Source organism: Chiloscyllium plagiosum, chromosome 8 (genome assembly GCF_004010195.1).
Source record: "Chiloscyllium plagiosum isolate BGI_BamShark_2017 chromosome 8, ASM401019v2, whole genome shotgun sequence".
Taxonomy (NCBI): domain Eukaryota; kingdom Metazoa; phylum Chordata; class Chondrichthyes; order Orectolobiformes; family Hemiscylliidae; genus Chiloscyllium; species Chiloscyllium plagiosum.
In genome coordinates, this window is record NC_057717.1 from 89,274,336 (window position 1) to 89,294,225 (window position 19,890).

General features: G+C 44.1%; 2 protein-coding genes across 3 annotated transcripts in view; one reads left to right on the forward strand and one right to left on the reverse strand.

Moving 5' to 3' along the window:
- The window catches only part of tecrb (trans-2,3-enoyl-CoA reductase b), a 101,884-nt gene that overhangs the window by 54,660 nt on the left and 27,334 nt on the right, over positions 1 to 19,890 (reverse strand). Inside the window, exon 2 of one of the 2 annotated variants that reach the window (XM_043694707.1) lies at positions 3,243 to 3,293. In XM_043694707.1, coding sequence (XP_043550642.1) covers positions 3,243 to 3,293 — 51 coding nt within the window. Of the gene's footprint in view, positions 1 to 3,242; positions 3,580 to 19,890 lie in introns of those variants that run through there. The other variant, XM_043694706.1, reaches the window with a different exon arrangement.
- Positions 7,664 to 19,890, forward strand: part of nxnl1 (nucleoredoxin like 1) — a 73,170-nt gene continuing 60,943 nt past the window's right edge. The window contains exon 1 of the mRNA XM_043694708.1: positions 7,664 to 7,730. The gene's annotated coding sequence lies outside the window, so the exon portion shown is untranslated. The remainder of the gene's footprint in view (positions 7,731 to 19,890) is intronic.

The following is a 19,890-nucleotide window of genomic DNA, read 5'->3' on the forward strand; positions in this document are numbered from 1 at the left end:
ATATATAAAACAAACAATAAGAGTCCCAGTACTGATCCTTGCAATACACTACTGGACATCAGACACCAGTTGCCCGAACAGCCTTCTATCACTATCCTTTGTGTCTTACTACTAAGAGGAAAGAGAGGACTGCAGATGCTGAGCTCATTCCTGATTAAAGGTTTATGCCTGAAACATTGATTCTCCTGCTCCTTAGATGCTGCTTGACCTACTGTGCTTGTCCTATTACTAAGCCAGTTTCTGATCCATCTCACTAAGTTTCCCTCAATTTTCTGCGCTTTAACCTTCTCAGTCACCCATGGGGGTCTTCGTCAAAATCTTTGCGAAAATCCATATAAGCTACATCAACTGAATTTTCCTCATCCACACATGAACACATTTTCAAAAACCTTTTAGCAAATTATGTAGTTAATGGTAGGGCACTGGGGACTGTTGTCAAATGAAGAGACTGGGGTGCAGGTACATAGTTCCTTGAAAGTGCAGTCGCAGGGTAGTGAAGGAGGCACTGGCACATTTGCTTTCATTGGTCAATGCATTGAATATAGGAGTTGGGATGTCGTGTTGTGGTTGCACATGTTGTTGGTGGGACCACTTTTAGAGTACTATGTGCAATTCTGGTCTCCCTACCAAAAGAAAGATGCTGTTAAACCTGAAATGGTGCAGGAAAGATTTACAAGGATGTTATCGGTTTTGGAGGGTTTGAGCACTAGGGAGAGGCTGAAGAGGCTGGGCCTTTTGTCCCTGGAGCATCAGAGGCTGAGGGATGATCTAATAGACATTTATAAAATCATCAGGGATATGGATCGGGTGAATAGCCAAGGACATTTTTCTGCCTTGGAATGGGCAAGTCCAAAACTAGGGGGCATAGGTTAAGGGGAGAGAGACTGGAAAAGCAAGTTTTTCCACACCGACAGTGGCATATATATATGGAATGAGCTGAAAGAGGAAGTGGTGGAGACGAGTACAATTACAATATTTAAAAGGTATGTACATGAAAAGGACATGTTTAAAGATTATGGACTAAATGCTGGTAAATGAGACTAGTTCTATTTAGGATTTCTGGTTGGCATGGACAAGTTGGACCGAAGGGTCTTTTTCTATGCTGTACATCTGTATGGCTCTGAGTGCTGGGGTGGGACAAAGCTTAAGAAAAACGGTGAGATCTCTTGAGGAACAGCTAAATCAACTGATCCTAAAGTAGCTGCCGTACAGATTGAATAAAGACTGGCACAGTTAAAAACAACGTAAATGGTTGCCAAGTCAAAAAGAGAGCTGGTGCCTCCAATGGATATGTATCCTCTGATCCAAGGAGTATTCTACTTCAATCATATCAAAGCTAGGAGGAAACTCTCTCAACTCTGGGTGGAGACAACAATCCAGCAGAATTAGAACTGTTTAACTGTCTCTTTTCTGAAGCATATGTAGATTGCACAGCATTGACTGCCTCTGGGGTGCCTCCATCACTTAGAAAATGCCTACAAGGATAAAGTCAGATGGATTGAAAGCTTTGAACTTACACTACTGACCAGCTGCAACCTTGTTGAGACAAGAAGAAACTGTTCAGAACTGGGATACTTTTATTTCCTACAATTCACCCTCATACATCTTGCTGCATCAAGCCTGGTCTGGTAGCAACTTCCATCTTCACACACACATATGCTTCTCCCAGTTGCTCCTATACGATCTCCTATCCAGATGCAACATCAAGAACAGACTGAAGCTGATGCCCTCTACAATGGGCACTGAAGGCCAAGTTCATTAGCTATCAGAAGCGATGACAGATGCCCACTTGGCAAGGTGAGCGAGTATGGGAACAGCCTCCAGGGAGCATCACAGACAGCTGACGCCTGCTTTGGCTCATCCGGTCATGCTCCCCCCACCAGTGACCTCTGATATCCTTGCACATGGGTATGACATTTGAAATCCTGTGAATAACTGGAGATGTCCACAAGGCAAAGAGACCAGTTGCACCTTCACCAAGGCTCCTGGCTGGGACACTATTTGCCATAAACAACTCTCACCTCCACTCACTGTGAAAAGTGGAAGATTTTAAACACCAAACTCTGAGTGGAAAACGGTTGTGTTGTAGGTGGAATACAAAGTCAAAAAAAAGGAGATAAATACAAATCTAGATCCCATCCCTGGGAAATACTGTATACAAAGGAACCATTCTGCACACCACGTGCATGCTAACTCCTTGGTGGAAGAATGCAGAGTCCCAGCTGCTCTGTTCTTTCCCTGGATTAGATTACTTTACAGTGTGGAAACAGGCCCTTCGGCCCAACAAGTCCACACCGACCCGCCGAAGCGCAAGCAACCCACACCTCTACATTTACCCCTTACCTAACACTATGGGCAATTTAGCATGGCCAATTCACCTGACCTGCACATCTTTGGAGTGTGGGAGGAAACCGGAGTACCCGGAGGAAACCCACGCAGACACGGGGAGAACGTGCAAACTCCACACAGTCAGTCGCCTGAGGCAGGAATTGAACCCGGGTCTCTGGCGCTGTGAGGCCGCAGTACTAACCACTGTGCCACCGTGCCGCCCACCTATGGAACTATGCAATGTTTCTCGATTCAAGCTTGTGTCCAATTTTCTTTTGAGTTCCTACTAAATTGGTTTCCACTCACACACCACTGACATCCCCTACCCCCACCACCAAGTTCAAGGCCACACTAAACCAAAACACTTACTGTATAAAATGGCTTTCAGATTTCACCTCTGGTTACTAGCTCCTCATCTTAGGAGTGAGTTTGGCTCAGTTAGCTGGACAGACCAGCTGAGGTTACCAATAAAGGACTTTCCTTTCCCCTTGCCTGAAGTATGGTCACCCTCAAGTTAAATCATCACCTGTTGTCTCTCTCTAACAAGAGAGCAGCCCGATTGTCTGGTAAGATTACGGACACACACACACATTCACTCAGTTACTGACCCTACCACTAATAGGCACAGTTTCTCCTGATTCATCCTGACAGAACAGATAGCCTCCCTAAATCACCCTTTGAAATGGAGATAGCACCAGAAATCTGTGAATATATGGGGATGCCTCAGTCAATGATGTTAACTGGAGATGATTAATCAAAAAGATAACTGTGGGCTTGAGCACAAAGTTTCCACAACTGCACCTAGATTGTTTTCAACAAACCAAGGGATATGTCAAATAAACATACAGTCCCAATAGTTAATGTTTTGATGCTATGTATTTTACTGCCACAGCATATATGCAATGGAGGCTTACCTTGTCCAGAAAGGTGAGCTTCTGTTTAGTCCTTGCATCCAAGATCTCCACCTCAAAGAAAACACAAGCTTTTTTAGATTTCTTCTGCGATTTGATGGGACGGCTGGGCAGAATCAGCCCATTAGCCAACAGTAAGTTTGGCTCTGGCAGCATCACGCTCATATTCATTGCTATTCCAATCAGTCCCACTCAAAGTTTAGCCTTTCCCCCTCTCTTTCCAAACGGAGGAGGCTCACTATTTAAAATAATGTATGAAGAACAAAAAAAACTGAAGTCCTGCTGCCCGAGGTACAGTGAGCCACGAATAAACCCAGTCATCTGCAGCTTCTAGACAGAACAGCTCTAAAAAGGAGACTGCCCGAAGGGAGGTAACCCGATAGCTCTGGAATGTGAGCTCCTGACATCTCCAACTAAATATAATCCAATTAAACAGCAGCAGAACATCTGGGACTTCAAGAGTTGAGTGAATTGGAGAAATGCACTTGTCGTATTTTATTTGGGAATCAAACCAACTGATACTGCAAGTGTTCAGGGCACCTGGGAGACAGCACATGGTCAGGAGTAAGAATCCCTGCTCCGTCCCAGACGGGGAGAGACTGTTACAGGAGAGTTCAGCTCTCAGTAGTACCGCCAGGTACTGGTACATTTACAGGTATATTCACTGGGATATGATACTAACATGGGTCAGCAGAACATCCAAAATCACAAGCACCCACCAGACCGCAAGGCAAAATTTGGGCAACCAGGCCTTTCTGCCAACCAACTTATACTGGTGTTGATACTGCACAGTCTGCCACCTCACTAACCCAACAGGGCAAAAATGTCTTTGCCAATGGCTGTTTGCTTCACATGATGTCCTGGCATGTTTCTTTCGACCAAGAGAATCAGGGAAAGTTTTTTTTAAAATTTCCCTGGGGTTTTCAACCTAGTGAACGCATAGTGGGGAACAGGGGTATTTGATTAAAATGAACCAGCAACTGAGATCTGGGAAAAGTTTAATGGAGCAGCCAGCTTTTGCTGCCCAGTTATTTCGTACGTGTTGGAGATACCTCCTGCTGTCTGGATGCCAGCTGACACTCAAGAAGTCAAGGATCAGAAATGTCAAGGTTCACGTGTGAAGAACCCTTTCACTCTAATGGCCACGGAAGGATGTTGAGGGAATAAACAGAATCTGGGTTGGGCAGAATCAAACTAAAGGAAAAATTACACAAAATCAGATCATTAGCTTAGCTGCACGTGACAGATACAGTTCCTTTAAAATTCAGAATCCAAATTCACTTGCGGAATGGGAACATGCTTCGTTCGAATACACTTTCCCCCCTCTCCTTCCTCCCCACCCAAAAGTAATCAGATTCCATAACTGTGGCCCTTCCATCCGCTGACTGCACGGTCATCTCTGTGACCATTGCAGCTTCCCATATATCACACTCAGACAGAATAACAAGCAACAACAGAATAAAACATCCCAAGGTGCTTCACAACGGTGTTATCAAACAAAAATCTGATACTGAGCCAATCCCAAAGGCTGGTGGAAGAGGTAGGTTTTAAAGCATGGAGTAAGCGGGAGAAGGGAATTCTGGAGCTCAGGGGCCTTGGCAGCTGAAGGCACAGCTATCAATGATGCAGTAATTAAAACTGGGTAAGCACAAGAGGCTGGGACATGGGGGGGGAAAACAGAGATGACAACTTCGTAGGGTTGGAGGGGGAGATAAGGAGGGGCAAGAGCATTAACTGGTGAGGCTGGGAAGGAGAATCCTTTGGTGTTGAACTATAGAAAATAGAAAATTAAAAACACCATTTAATTTTCTTTAGCTGCCCTCTAATTGCATTTAATTTATTGTTCTGGACTTATTTTAACAAAAAAAAGTGACAATTGAATTGTCTTAAATTGAGAATTTATTGTGAGCAAGATTATTTGCAGCAAATTTCAGATTTTGACCGTGTTCTTTAGCACTAGTTAAAGTGCAATGGCATGCATGAGCCTGAGAATGTGTCTCTCGTCTGCCTGGGCGTGAGCGAGAGCAATAGCGTCACGGTCTGGCTGCGTGTGAGCATATGAGAGAGAGAGGAAACGCAAGAGTGAGAGGCAGAGAGTGAGAGTGTGAGCGAAAGAGCGAGAGGGGCAATGCAAGAGAAAGGGAGAGGGAGAGAGGCAATGTGTGTGTGAGAGAGAGAGAGAACGCCGGTGTGTGTGTGTGCGCGAGAGAGAGAGCGAGAGCGAGAGCGAGCGAGAGCGTCTGTGCAGGTGAGGGTGAGAATGTGTCTGTCTGTCTGTGCGTGTCTATTTCTTCCTCTCAGGCTGACCCAACCACTATCCCTCCACCGACACACTCATTCAATTAGTCCTCACCCTCAACAACTTTTCCTTCAAATCCTCTCACTTCCTTCAGACCAAAGGGGTAGCCACGGGCATCCACATGACTTCGGTATGCCTGTGTCCTCCTCGGATGTGTGGAACAGTCCATCTTCCGTAGTTACATCAACACTATTCCCCATTTTTTCCTCTGCTACATTGATGACTGTATCGTCACCACCTCATGCTCCGATGAGGAGGCTGAAGAGTTCATCAACTTCATGAACACCTTCCACCCTGACCTCAAGTTCACCTGGACCATCTTGGACACCTCCCTCCTCTTCCTGCACCTCTCTGCCTCCATTCCCAGTGACCGACTCAACATGGACATCTACTTCAAACTCACGGACTCCCACAGCTACCTGGACTATACCTCCTCCTCTCCTCCCTCCCCTAAGTAAAAACACTATCCATTATTCCCAATTCCTCCACGTCAGTCATCCCAGGAGGAGCAATTCCACTCCAGAACATCACAGATGGCCTCCTACTTCAAGGACCGAAATTTCCCCTCCCACGTGGTCAACAATGCCCTCCAGTGCATCTCCTCCACTTCTGCACCTCCACCCTTGAACCCCACCCCTCCAACTGCGACAAGGATAGAACCCCACGCTCCTCACCTTCCACCCCACCAATCTCCAGATGCAACATTTCACCCTCTACCATTTCTGCCACCAACAGACCCCACCATGAGAGATACTTTTCCCTACCCACTCCAATCAGCATTCCATAGAGACCATTCCCTCGTTAGGTCTGTGACCCCCACCAACTCATCCTCCATTCCCACACCTTCCCTTGCTGTAACAAGAGGTGTAAAGCCTGCACCCATACCTCCCCCTTCACCTCCATCCAAGGCCCCCAAGGATCCTTCCTCACCCAGCAGAGATTTTCCTGCACGTCTAAACACCTCATCTACTGTGTCCGTTGCTCTCAATGTGGTCTCTACATTGGGGAGACAGGATGCCAACTCACGGAAAATTTCAGGGAGCATCTCTGGCACACTCGCACCAAAAACCCACTGCCCTGTAGCCGACCACTTCAACTACTCCCTCCCATTCCGCCAAGGGCATGCAGGTCCTTGGCCTCCTCCACTGCCAAATCCTAGCCACCCAACGCCTGGAGGAAGAACTCCTCATCTTCCATCTTGGGACCCTCCAACCACACAGGATCAATGTTGATTTCACCAGTTTCCTCATCTCCCCTTCCCCCCCTCATCCCAGATCCAAACTTCCAACTCCGCATCACCCTCTTGAACTGTCCCATCTGGCCGCTCCCCACTCTGGTCTGTCCTATCACCATCACCCCCCACCTGCATCTACCTATTGCCCTTCAAACTACCTTCCCCCCAGCCCCACCCCCACCCCCCTATTTATCTCTCTCCCCCTCTCCCCATGCACCACACTCCAGATGAATGGCTTATGCCCAAAACATCGACTCTCCTTGGATGCTGCCTGACTTGCTGTGCTTTTCCAGCACCACACTTTGACTCATGTCTGTCTGTCTGTCTGTCTATGCATGTGAGTGTGAGAGTGTGCGTGTCTGTCTGTCTGTCTGTCTGTGTGCGCGAGTTTGAGAAGAACAGAATGAGCAGCCTGACAGTACAGCCTGTATATACTCAAGGCCCGGAAGTATTGTGATATCTCTACCTCGCTGGATTGCCCACTTGGAATTTTGTGGTCTGGAGATTTGAAGATTGGCTATTCTTGACTGTGTTGCCTCATATCCTGACTCACAAACTGAGGTTTGTCAGTGTCAGCAATGTAGGTCTCTTAGAACGAGAACAGTTTTAAAAATCCTATGTGGCAAAACAAACCAACTGCTCTCTGGGAAGAGATTCTCATTTCATGTCCCGATATGGCTGATGAGCATGTTTCACTGCAGGCAGGCCTCTGGAGAGCTTTGCAATCACAAGCCTGTGAAAGCAAGCAGAGTGGTGTGTTAATGCGTTTATGGCAGCACCTTATGTGCAGCTGTTAAAACGGAGTACAGAGCTCAGCTTGTGTCAGTCATATTAATAGAAGCCACAGGCAGGACAAATACAGTGGGCAGCACACACCAGCACTTCTCGGGAAGACCAAGGCGTGCAGCTGAAATGGATTTTTATCGGGAACCCTGTCTCCATAATCATTCCACAAACAGTAAGCTACCCGATGCTTTAGTTTATCAACTAGAACAGATCATGCTATTGTTTTAAAATGTTGCAGGAGGCAGTTTGAGAGAAAGAAGTTTCAGGAGATAGAATAGAGTGTAAATGGGATCCCAGAAGTAAAATTCGGAAAGTTCAGTTCTTTCAGCGCCACTGCCTTTCAATGCTTTGGCTCTGAGCTGTAGACAGGAGCAAGCTCTGAATAAATAAAATGGACTCTTCAAGAACAAAAACCTTTTGAGACAGATGTAACAGAGTTTTCAAGACTGAGTCAGGACACAAAACTCCTGACACATGGTTAGACTTAAACTAACTGGTGATTTATATGGAAACTTGAGGAAGAGGTAGTATGAGGCTAGAAGAGGAGGAAGAACAATCTTGGCTTTAAGGAGCTGCCACTAGTGTTACATAGCAACTTTCTCGAACAAACACTGCTGGGTTTGAGCGGCTGCCATTGGACTATTTTTGCTCTGCCACCCCTCAGTTTACTTCCTACATCAAGGCAGTCAAAGGCACTCAACAAATAGTTGAAGGACTTAAATAGTACAACCTGGTATTTTATCAAATTGTAGGCAGTCAAAAACATTTCCAGTCATTTAAACCCAGGCAGTCTCAGTTGGGGAAAGACATTGGGCAGCTGTATTCAAATGTTCTCACACTTAACTGCTAAGTGCTCCTCAGAGTGAAGAACATAAGTACCATGACTGTTTTCAAATCACATAGCTGTTTCATGAATTGTGTATAGTCCAACAGATTTATTCAAAATTACAAGCTTGGTGACAAAGGAGCAGCATTCCGAAAGCTTGTGATTTCAAAGGAATCTGTTGGACTACAATATGGTGTTGTGTGACTTTGTTTACCCCAGTCCATCACCAGCACCTCCACATCATGAATAGTAGTCAAGTAACTAACAGTGTTCCACAAAATGGGAATAATCTGAAGCAACATTTGGAAACCAACACATTCAGGAGGAACAAATAACTTAAGATCTTTGATTCCCAAAGCTCTGCACCCCTGAAACTTCTGTTGAGTCATGTGCACGTTTGCTGTACAGTAAATTTGCTATATGCAGTAATGATGGCTGTGTACTGTAATATTGCTGCATGCAGTATTCATTGCTGGCGTGCAGTCAAATACTTCACCACATGTGGACTCCACTGTTCTGAAAGTACCAGGTGGTTGAAGGAGAACAAGATGAAGCTTGAATTTTTTTTGTTTTAAGTAAGATGTCTAAGTTTGCAGACAATGCTAAGTTGGGTGAGAAGATGAACTGTGAGGAAGATGCTCAGGTGCTTCAGAGTGATTTAGATAAGTTGACCGAGTGGGCAAATGCATGGCAGGTGAAGTAAAATGCGAATAAATGAGAGGTTATCCACTTTGGTAGCAAAAACAGGAAGGTAGATTATTGCTTGAAATGGCTACACTGGAAGGTGCAATGAGACTGCCATCCCGTTTCCCCCCTCAGTCGAAGCAAAACGCTCAGTATGGTTTTATCTCCTCCATCTTTATTCCAGGCCCTGGAGGGACAGAGAACAATCGCCCATGTGCACAGGGACATGAGTTCACGGTCTTCTCTGGATCAGCAACTTCTCAATGAACTATATTGTCATTTTACAGGGAGGAGCATCCAGATAAGACGACATACATATTAATTGGGTGACCGTTACAGTCAACGAGTATCAATAGAAGAGACCAAGCCCTTTACTGTTATACAATGAATGTTCTTAACCTTGTTAATTGGATTCATACAATAGATACTTTTCCCCTTATTAGCTGATCTTGCATACCGAATGCTTCCAATATTGTTAAATGGCTCTACATTATGACTGCTTTTCCACCTTATTAACCCATTACCCTTGCCTCCAGCACCCCATTGTTAACTGCAAGTTTTTATTATTTACCCCGAGAGAGCTCTTCGGCATGCACCCAGACCTGCCATTTAAGTGCTCTGCTGGTGGAACCACTCTTCAGATGCCTTTCAAAGTGGTCCCGCGCCATTTTGTTTTAAAAATCATGTATAACTGCAAGTTTTTATCTGATCTGAGTCATGCTCAGCTGAATGCCTTGGTTCACAAAACTCAGAACTTAACACCTTCCCTGCCTGCTTGTACCCTATACACATTCTCAAGACCTGGGTTTATCAGATGACGATAAGAAATGGTACATTGACTTCAGAGTGAGAAGATTTGAGTACTGTACAGGAGCAGGGGTGTCTTCCTACGATCGTGCAGGGCCTTAGTGAGAGAAAAGTACAGCACAGTACAGGCCCTACGGCCCACAATGTTGTGCCGAGGATTAATCCTAATCTAAAATTAAATAATCTAATCTCCGCTCCCCTCAATTCACTGCTGTCCATGTGCATGTCCAGCAGTCGCTTAAATGACTGCACTTCCACCACTTCTGCTGGCAATGCATTCCATGCGTTCACAACTCTGTGTAAAGAACCTACCTCTGGTGTCTCCTCCTATACCTTCCTCCTAACACCTTAAATCTATGACCCCTCATGGCAGTCAATCCTGCCCTGGGGAAAAATCTCTGACTATTGACTCTATCCAAGCCTCTCATTACCTTGTACATCTCGATCAGGTCACCCCTCTTCCTCCTTCTCTCTAGAGAGAAAAGTCCGAGCTCAGTCAACTTCTTCTCTTAAGACAAGCCCTCCAGTCCAGTCAGCATCCTGGTAAACCCTCCTTTGCACCCTCCCCAAAGCCTCACGTCTAATGAGGCGACAAGAACTGGACACAATATTCCAAGTGTGGTCTCACCAGGGTTTTGCTGAGCTGCAGCAAAACCTCACTGTTCTTAAACTCAATCCCCTTGTTGATGGGGTGTTGTGCGTAGTTTTGGTCTCCTGAGGATGGATGTTCTGACGATGGAGGAAGGTTTACTAGACTGATTCTTGGGGTGGCTGGAGTGACATATGAAGAGAGACTGGATCAGTTAGGACTATATCCATTTGAGTTTGGAAGAATGAGGAGCAATCTCACAGGAACCAATAAAATTCTAACAGAACCAGATGGAGTAAACACAGGCAGGATGCACCCAGTGATCAGGGCGTTGAGAAGCTGGGGTTACAATCTAAGGATATGAGGTAGTCCATTTAGGAATGAGCCGAGAAGAAATTTCTTCATCCAAAGTGGCGAGCGTGTGGCATTCTCAGCCACAGAAAGTGGTTCAGGTCAAAACTTTAAATGTTTCAAGAAGGAATTCAATGTAGTTCTTAGGGCTAAAGGGGTCAAAGGGTACAAGGAGAAAGCTGGAACACGGTACCAAGTTGGATGATCAGAATGACCTCACTGAATGCTGGAGCAGGCTCAAAGAACTAAAAGGCTTACTCCTGCCTATTTTTCTATGTAATTCGGATATAGCATCAGAAGAGGAACTCAGTCAGACCTAAAATATGACTTTAGCTTATCAGGACAGTGCAAGTTAAAATAACAGGTTTGCGCAAGTTCCAGTGATTGGGAATATTTTGGTCAGCTACAAAATATCCACAACAACAGATTTCCTTTGTCATGGAAAAGGGGCAACCACCCTACGCTATCGAACAGGAGTGTGAAAAATCTACTGCACTGGAACACAGCACGATTTACAGAGTTGCAAAGATAAGTAGGTATCAGTCTAAGGAAAGCAGAAACATACCTGTTCTCGTAAACCAATACAGTTAAATATTTTTGGAAAGGAAGTACCTATAAGTTGTTTGTGTACACTGAGGCCCTGACGGGTATATTGTATAATCAAAAACAGGAGGTCTAACTGAGATATTGAGCTCCCTGCCTTCTAGCATACTAGTACCAGAGGGTCAGTCGATTACATAACATTAGAGATTTGACCAATGGTTACTGAAAAGAACTCTGTTTCAGATAATCTGAGAGGTTGAAGCAGTTACCAAAGCCGTTTGTGGAAATGCAACAGATTTTTAATGACATGAATCATTCCAAGTAGAGTGGAACATTGTAATTTCATTAGGGTAATTGAAAATTAACCACCCAGGAGGATAGTTCATCTCTCACATTAATAATAGGTGCCCAAAACCAAGCTCAGGGAGGACACAAGCCAACCAGGGAGAATATGGGCACTCTGGCCAATTATTTCCTTTACAGCAATCAACACAACAGGAAAAAGCAGAGACCTGTCGTCAGCAACATTTGTTGACAGTTAACTTCACCTGCCCTTTTGGAATACAGATGGATAGCTAAGAACAAAACATAGGGAACAGGAGATTGAGAAAGTGCAGGCAAGTGAGAAAAGGCCACAACAGTGCGGTAAGAGTCCTTCATCAATTAGCACTGCTGAAAACAAACAACTGGTTTTCATTTGGCATCTTTAACACAAAGCTTCAAGGCTTTTCACAGCAAAAAGAAAATTATTTTTTTGCAGAAACACACAAGTGATACGAGGTTTAGTTTCAGGTTTCTGTAGAGATTGTTTGAGTGGAGGTTCGCATCTAGGGAGGGCCTGAGCGATCTGAAAACAAGACCAACAGTTTTAAAATTAAGGTTCCGCTTAAGTGGGAGCCAACATAGACCAGTGAACCATAGGGGCAAGAGGTGAATGCGACTCAAGTAGCAGAATTTTGGACAAGCTTGTTTATTGAAGGGTAGGATGTAGGAGAGGGTGTCAGGCAGGAAGGTGGTGAAAATAGCTAAGCGCAGGGGATAATAAAAGCATGATGAGAATTTCAGCAGAGATGGCAGAAGGAAAAATAATTGGTCTTCGGGATAGCAAGATTATGCATTCAGAAATATAAACACATTCATAGAGTCGTGTAAATTCTCTCTCTCCTGTAAGAACTTGTGAATGAATTTACCTTTTTGCCAAGGGGTGTGATGATAGGATGTTGCAGGAAATCTGAACAGCTCTTTGTTAAATTACGGGGATAGCTTTTTAGTCAGGTTTTCAGATAGTTGTTATTCTAAATTCTGTTTTCTTTTGTTTGTGCTTCATTCGGTAGTCTGTAAATAAATTCTGTTCCATTTAAAACTGAGTGGTTTGGTCAGCTGCATCACTCCTGGTATATCCACCTTACCTTAATGGCTGTATGAATAGGAAGAGTTTGGGGGGAAATGGGCCAAGAGCTGGCAAATGGGACTAGATTAGTTTCAGATATCTGGTCATCATGGATGAGTTGGACCAGAGGGTCCGTTCCTGTACTGCACATCTCTGTGACTTTACGACAACTAGAAAACTTAGGGTCTGGGCTACCTTCTTGAAATATTTTAAGGTGGTCTGGCCTGGTCCATAACATAGTTGTTTGGCCTCAGCCTGAGTACTGTGTACGATTCTAGGCACCACACTCGAGGAAGGTATTGGAGATACAGCACATAAGAGGCTTACAGGAATGAAATTCCTCATCCTTGGAACTGGCGATGCAGATAAATCGGAGAAGTCGGGACTGTTTCTTTTCTTGCAGAAGGCTGACAGGAGATTTGACAGAGGTGTTCAAAGATCATGAGGAGTCTGGACTGAATTGAAAGAAACTGTTCCCAATTGTGAAAGGATCAAGAGTGATGGCATATCAGGTTTATTGAGGAAAGCAGAAAAAAAAAGTGTGAGGGGAAAAGATCTATACAGCGAGGGGTCAGGGTTTGAAATTCACTACCTGAGAGTGCGGGTAGTGACTCAATGGAGGCTTTCAAAATGAAATTGTTCCCTTCAAATAACTGTCCAAAGTGTAGGGTATATGGGGAGAATACATCAGGATTGCAACAAGTGAGTCGTTTGTTTGGAAAGACAGAATGGGCCAAATAGCGTCTTTCTGAGCTGCTGTAAACATCTCAGCCTCTTCCTCCTCTAAAACTTACCTTTTTGAGAAGTTTTGAATCATTTATGCTGTGCACTGCTCAAGGTCAAATGGCTAAACATTATCAAAAACAAAGTGTCTCATCATATTTTACTACATCAACAAAAAAAAAGTGTACAAAAAGTTTATTCTTTCGTGGAATGTGGTGTTGCTGGCAATCTTTTGCCCATCACTAACTACTTTTCAACTGAGTGGCTCATTCAGCCATTTCAGAGTTAACCACATTGCTGTAGGCCTGGAGTCACATGTAGCCTAGACTAGATTATTTTCCTAAAAAGATTAGCGCACAAGGTTGTGTTTAAAAAAAAATTATGATAGTTGCCGTGGTCACCATTATATTCCCAGATTTATTAATTGAATTTCAATTCTGCAAGCTGTTATGTATGGATTTGACCTCATGTCCCCAGAACATTAGCCTGGGCCTGAGTCCTGAGGAAAGGTCACTGGACCCGAAATGTTAACTCTGATGAATTCTCTCCACAGGTGCTGCCAGACCTGCTGAGCCTTTCCAGTAATGAGGGCAGAGCAGTGGACATTGTCTGTATGGACTTCAGTAAGGCATTCTATGAGGTTTCGCATATTAGACTGGTTAGCAAGGTTAGATCATATGGAATACGAGAGCTAGCCATCTGGATGCAAAATTGGCTCAAAGGTTTTCAGACAGGAGACCTGTGACCAGCAGTGTGCCGAAACGATTGGCGTTGGGTCCACTGCTTTGTCAAGTATATAAACGATTTGGATGAGAACATAGGTGGTAAGGTAAGTAAGTTTGCAATGACACCAAAATCGGAGGTGTAGTGAACAACAAAGGTTACCTCAGAGTAAAATGGGACCTTGATCAGATTGGCAAATGGGCTTAGGAGTGGATAACGGAGCTCAATTTAGATAAATGTGAGGTGCTGCATTTTGGTAAGGCAAATCAGGGCAGGACTTATACATTTAATGTTAAGGTCCTGGGGAGTGTTGCTGAAAAAAGATACCTTGGGGTGCAGGTGCATACTGTTATAAAGCAGAAGTTGACGCCACTCTGAGAACTAAAACAGAAGCACCCAAACAGGTGCACCTCACCCTATAATCTGTAAAAGGTGCTGTAACCTGCTTCTCAACAACTTCTAGTGGTTAAAAATAAATCCTTGACACTCACTCTAAAATCAACAGGTAACAATTTATTTATCTAACTCTTAACAGTAAACAAATTAATTAAACTATTAACAAACTGAAAAACTCCTAACAACTAACTATTCCTTAATAAAATAAGATTCTAACGGTATGCTGTTCCAATAAGTAGAAGTCCCATTCATATACAAAAAAAAACAGAATTTAGTCTCAAAATTACAGCCAGGTTACGTCTTCCAGAATGTTCTGTGCCTTCTCCGCCATTTCTTCTGTGAAGAACGCCTTCTCTGCTGTTTCTTCTGTCAGGAACGTCTTCCCCGCCATTGGTACTGTTATTAATTAAATAGTACTTTCTCTAAAGCATAGGTGACTGAAAGAGCCAGTGATTCTCGAGAGAGAGTGCTGAGGGCTGTTCATCTGGTGGATAGCAGTTAGCTCTGGGGTCTTTATCCAACTGCCCCCTTCATTTATACCCATGATTAATGTCAATATTTCCTACAATAGGATTGGTCCGTGTTGTCAAACCATCAGATTTAAATTTAATAGGTTTTTGGTATTTAAGTACCTGGTTCAAATCAATCAGCTAAATTCAAAAACCTGTTGTTTTGTTAAAAAATGTTGCTTGGCCTGCTAACTGTATGGCCTTTAGATACAAATGTTTCAGTTCAGGCTGTGTACTAGCAAACGTAAGCACAGAAAAAGCATCATCTTTGATACGCAATGCTGTCCCAATTTTACAAACATTCTAACTTCCTGCCTCCCAAGCTACAATTACTCTACCCAACTTCACAACAATAGTTCCTTGAAAATGGAGTCGTGGGTAGACAAGGTACTGAAGGGGACAGTTTGGAACACTTGCCTTTATTTGGTCAGTGCACTGAGTATAGGAGGTTGGGAGATAATGTTGTAGCTGCAGAGGACATTTGTTAGGCCACTTTGGACTTCTGCATTCATTTCAGGTCTCCCTGCTATAGGAAAGATGTTGTTAAACTTGAGTTCAGAAAAGATTTACAAGGATATTGCCAGGGTTGCGCCAATCGGGAGAGGCTGAATAGAACATATACAGCATAGGACAGGAATGGGCCTTTCAGTCCAGGATGTTATGCCAAACATGCTACTAACTTAAACTAATCCCTTCTGCCTATGGTCCATATCCCTCCATTCCTTGCATATACTTGTGCTTATTCAAGAACCCCTTAAATGCCCCTATCGTATCTGCCTCACACTACTCCTGGCTGTGCATTCCAAACTCCTACTACTCTTGCCTCTCATATCTCCTTTGAACTTTCCCCCTCTCACCTTAAATACACGCCCCCTAATATTAGACCTTTCAACTCTGGGAAGAATTTTCTTACTGTCAACACTATTTATGTCTCTCACAATTTTATAAACCTTTAATCAGGTTTCTCCTCAGCTTACACTGCTCCAAAGAAAACAACCTTAGTTTATCCAGTCTCTCCTGATAGCTCATGCCCTCTAATCCAGGCTGCATCCTGGTAAACCTCTTCTGTATCCTCTCCAAAACCTCCAGATCCTTCCTGTAATGTGGCGACCAGAACTGAATGCAATACTCTTAAGCGCGGCCTGACCAAAGTTTTATAAAGCTACAACATCACTTCCTGATACTTGTACTCAATTCCCTGACCAGTAAAGGCAAGCATGCCATACGCCTTGTTTACCAGCTTACCTACTTCTTGGCCACTTTCAGGGAGCTATGAACTAGGACCCCAAGATCCCTCTGTACGTTGATGTTATCAAAGGGTCCTGCCATTAACTGTATACTTTCCTTAACAGTTGATCTTCCAAAGTGCAACACCTCACACTTACCTGGATTAAACTCAATCTGCCACTTCTCCACTCATATCTGTCACTGATCTGTATGTCGCTCTATCCTTAAACAACTTTCCACACTACCCACAACGCTCCCAATCTTTGCATCGTCTGAATAAGCTGGGGTTATTTTTGCTGCAGCATCGAAGGCTGTTGGGTGACATTACAGAGGTTTATAAAATCATGAGGGCATGGATAGGGTGAATAGTCATGGTCTTTTTCCTGGGGAAGGGGAGGGAGACAAAAGGGGGGTGTACTCTCAGTCAGCCTGGGTTTTGGGCTCAAGTCTTTGGAATGAGATTTTAACTCACAACCTTCTGAGTCAGAGTCAAGAGGGCGAACCCACGGCAGGTATCTTGCACGAACCAGGGCTCCTTAAATTTGCCTCTAGTCGAAAGGCACCATTCTCAGAGCGTATCCCAAGACAACGAGTACCTGAAACAGTGCCAGTGTATATTTAGCCTGGCGCAGTAACTTGGTGTTTGATGTGGATGAATCCAGGATATCAGGTTTATACCTTTGCATTGACGGATGGAATTCAGCTCAAATTTATTTCTACAGTTTCAAACAAATCCTTCCTGAGAATTCACACCCTTGAAGCAGCTTGTCCATTGCTGTGAATTCATGCTGACCTCCCTATTGTAGGCTAGAGATAGACCTGATAAACAGAACACTGTAGGGTTATCCAATGTTATTGCATGTACAAGCTGGCAGCTTGTGAGAATACTCAACACAGGTTACTGACAATCCGCCTTGCGAATTATACAGCAACATTCAGGAGGGTTGGACAGGTCAAGTTATCCTGGCTAGGTAGTGCGTATTTGCAAAGTGATGATGTAGATTAAGCATTCACATTAGCACTGAACAGCCTGGGTACATGCCACATTAATGGACTCTTTTTCTCTAAATAAGACTAGCTGGTGAAGGTAGGTCTCTTTATACAGTCAGCCTCAGGCAGAGTCAGCTGGGATTCAACGGACAAACAGCTCCCGATTGCTGCACACTCCACTATCAGGCATATTCTACGGAAAAAGATTTTGAAAGCATGGCCAGTTTCCGAATTTTTTTTAAACTCATTATGGGATGAGGACATTGCTGGCTAGACCAGCATTTATTACCCATCCCTAAGTGCCCAGAGGGCAGTTAAGATCAATCACATTGCTGTGGTTGAGTCACATGTAGTCCAGACCAGGTAAGGACAGCAGTTTAGTGAACAAGGTGGGTTTTTCCAACAATCGACAATGGATTTGTAGCCATCATTAGATTGTTAATTCCAGATTTTTCATTGACTTCAAATTCTACCATCTGCCATGTCGGGATTTGAAGCTGGACCTCCAGAACACTACCTGGATCTAAAAGACCAGCAATAATACCACTAGGCCATTCCCTTCCCTAAACAGACCACCATGACGGATGCTGGCTTGCCCCAGAGACAGTGCCAGAAAAACAATTCTTCTAAAAGTTGAAGTTCTAAATTGAAGAAAGGCCAATTTTGACGGTATTAGGCAAGAACTATCGAAAGCTGATTGGGGGCAGATGTTCGCAGGTAAAGGAACGGCTGGAAAATGGGAAGCCTTCAGACAAGAATGCAGAGAAAGTATATTCCTGTCAGGGTGAAAGGGAAGGCTGGTAGGTACAGGGAATGCTGGATGACTAAAGAAATTGAGGGTTTGGTTAAGAAAAAGAAGGAAGCATATATCACCTATAGACAGGATAAATCGAGCGAATCCTTAGAAGAGTATAAAGGAAGTAGGAGTATACTTAAGAGGGAAATCAGGAGGGCAAAACGGGGACATGAGATAGGTTTGGCAAATAGAATTAAGGAGAATCCAAAGTGTTTTTACAAATATATTAAGGACAAAAGGGTAACTAGGGAGTGAATAGGGCCCCTCAAAGATCAGCAAGGCGGCCTTTGTGTGGAGCCACAGAAAATGGGGGAGATATTAAATGAATATTTTGCATCAGTATTTACTGTGGAAAAGGCTATGGAAGATATAGACTGTAGGGAAATAGATGGTGACATCTTGCAAAATGTCCAGATTACAGAGGAGGAAGTGCTGTTTCCATACTGTACATCTCTATGACTCTAATTCTTGAAGGTAAGTTGTGACTCACTGATGACATTCTGGTCTAGAGTAAGATAGTGCTACATTTAAGTGCTCCAAAGACTTGTAACTATAAGACCATAAGACACAGGAGAAGAACTAGACCATTTGGCCCGTCAGATCCACTCTACTATTCAACAATCTGATCATTCTCAATTCCACTTTGCTGCCTTATCCCCATAACTATTAATTCCCTTCCTGACTAGAAATCGGTGTCAGCCTTGAATATACTTTAGATTAGATTAGATTAGATTACAGTGTGAAAACAGGCCCTTCGGCCCAACAAGTCCACACCGACCCGCCGAAGCGAAACCCACCCATACCCCTACATTTACCCCTTACCTAGCACTACGGGCAATTTAGTATGGCCAATTCACCTGACCCTGCACATCTTTTGTGATGTGGGAGGAAACCGGAGCACCCGGAGGAAACCCACGCAGACACGGGGAGAACGTGCAAACTCCACACAGTCAGTCGCCTGAGGCGGGAATTGAACCCGGGTCTCTGGCGCTGTGAGGCAGCAGTGCTAACCACTGTGCCACCGTGCCGCCCACACACCGTGCCGCCCACTTAACGACACAGCCTTCAGAAACCTCTGTGGCAAAGAATACCACAGATTCACTCCCCTCTCACATTAAACCTTTGCTCCTCTACCCAGGGAAAAAGACCTTCTCTATTCACCCTATCCATGCCCCTCATGATATTATAAGCCTCTATAAGGTGACCCCTTAGCCTCCAATGCTCCAGGGAAAATAGCCCCAGCTTATTCAGCCTCCCCTTATAGTTCCAACACTCCAGCCCTGGCAACATCCCTGTAAACCTTTTCTGAACGCTTTCAAGTTTCACAACATCTTTCCTACAGCAGGGAGATCAGAATTGCATGCAGTCTTCCAAAAGTGGACTAACCAATATCCTGTTCATGCAGAGCTTCACTTACACCTTGCTGTATTATAAGACTACTCCAGAATGGTAGACATCTGGAACAAAATGTGTGGGTGATGTCAAGTATACACCCTAGCTCAAGTACATTACAGTGAGGCACCATGGAGGAGTGGACTGCTCTCACCTTTCTGGCAAAGCTTAGTAGTAACACAAGTTGTATTTTATATCCTTTGGACCCAGCAATCCCCAATCCATCCCCTCTGTTCACCCTCAGAAATCAGAACACAGCTGCTTGCAGGTTTTAAAACAGATCAAAATTATAGCATAGGCTAGCTATCCAGTCACAGGTCACAACAATGAATGGAATTTACACTACACTTCTGAAACATTAAGCTGGAATAAGGATTTCAGATCTT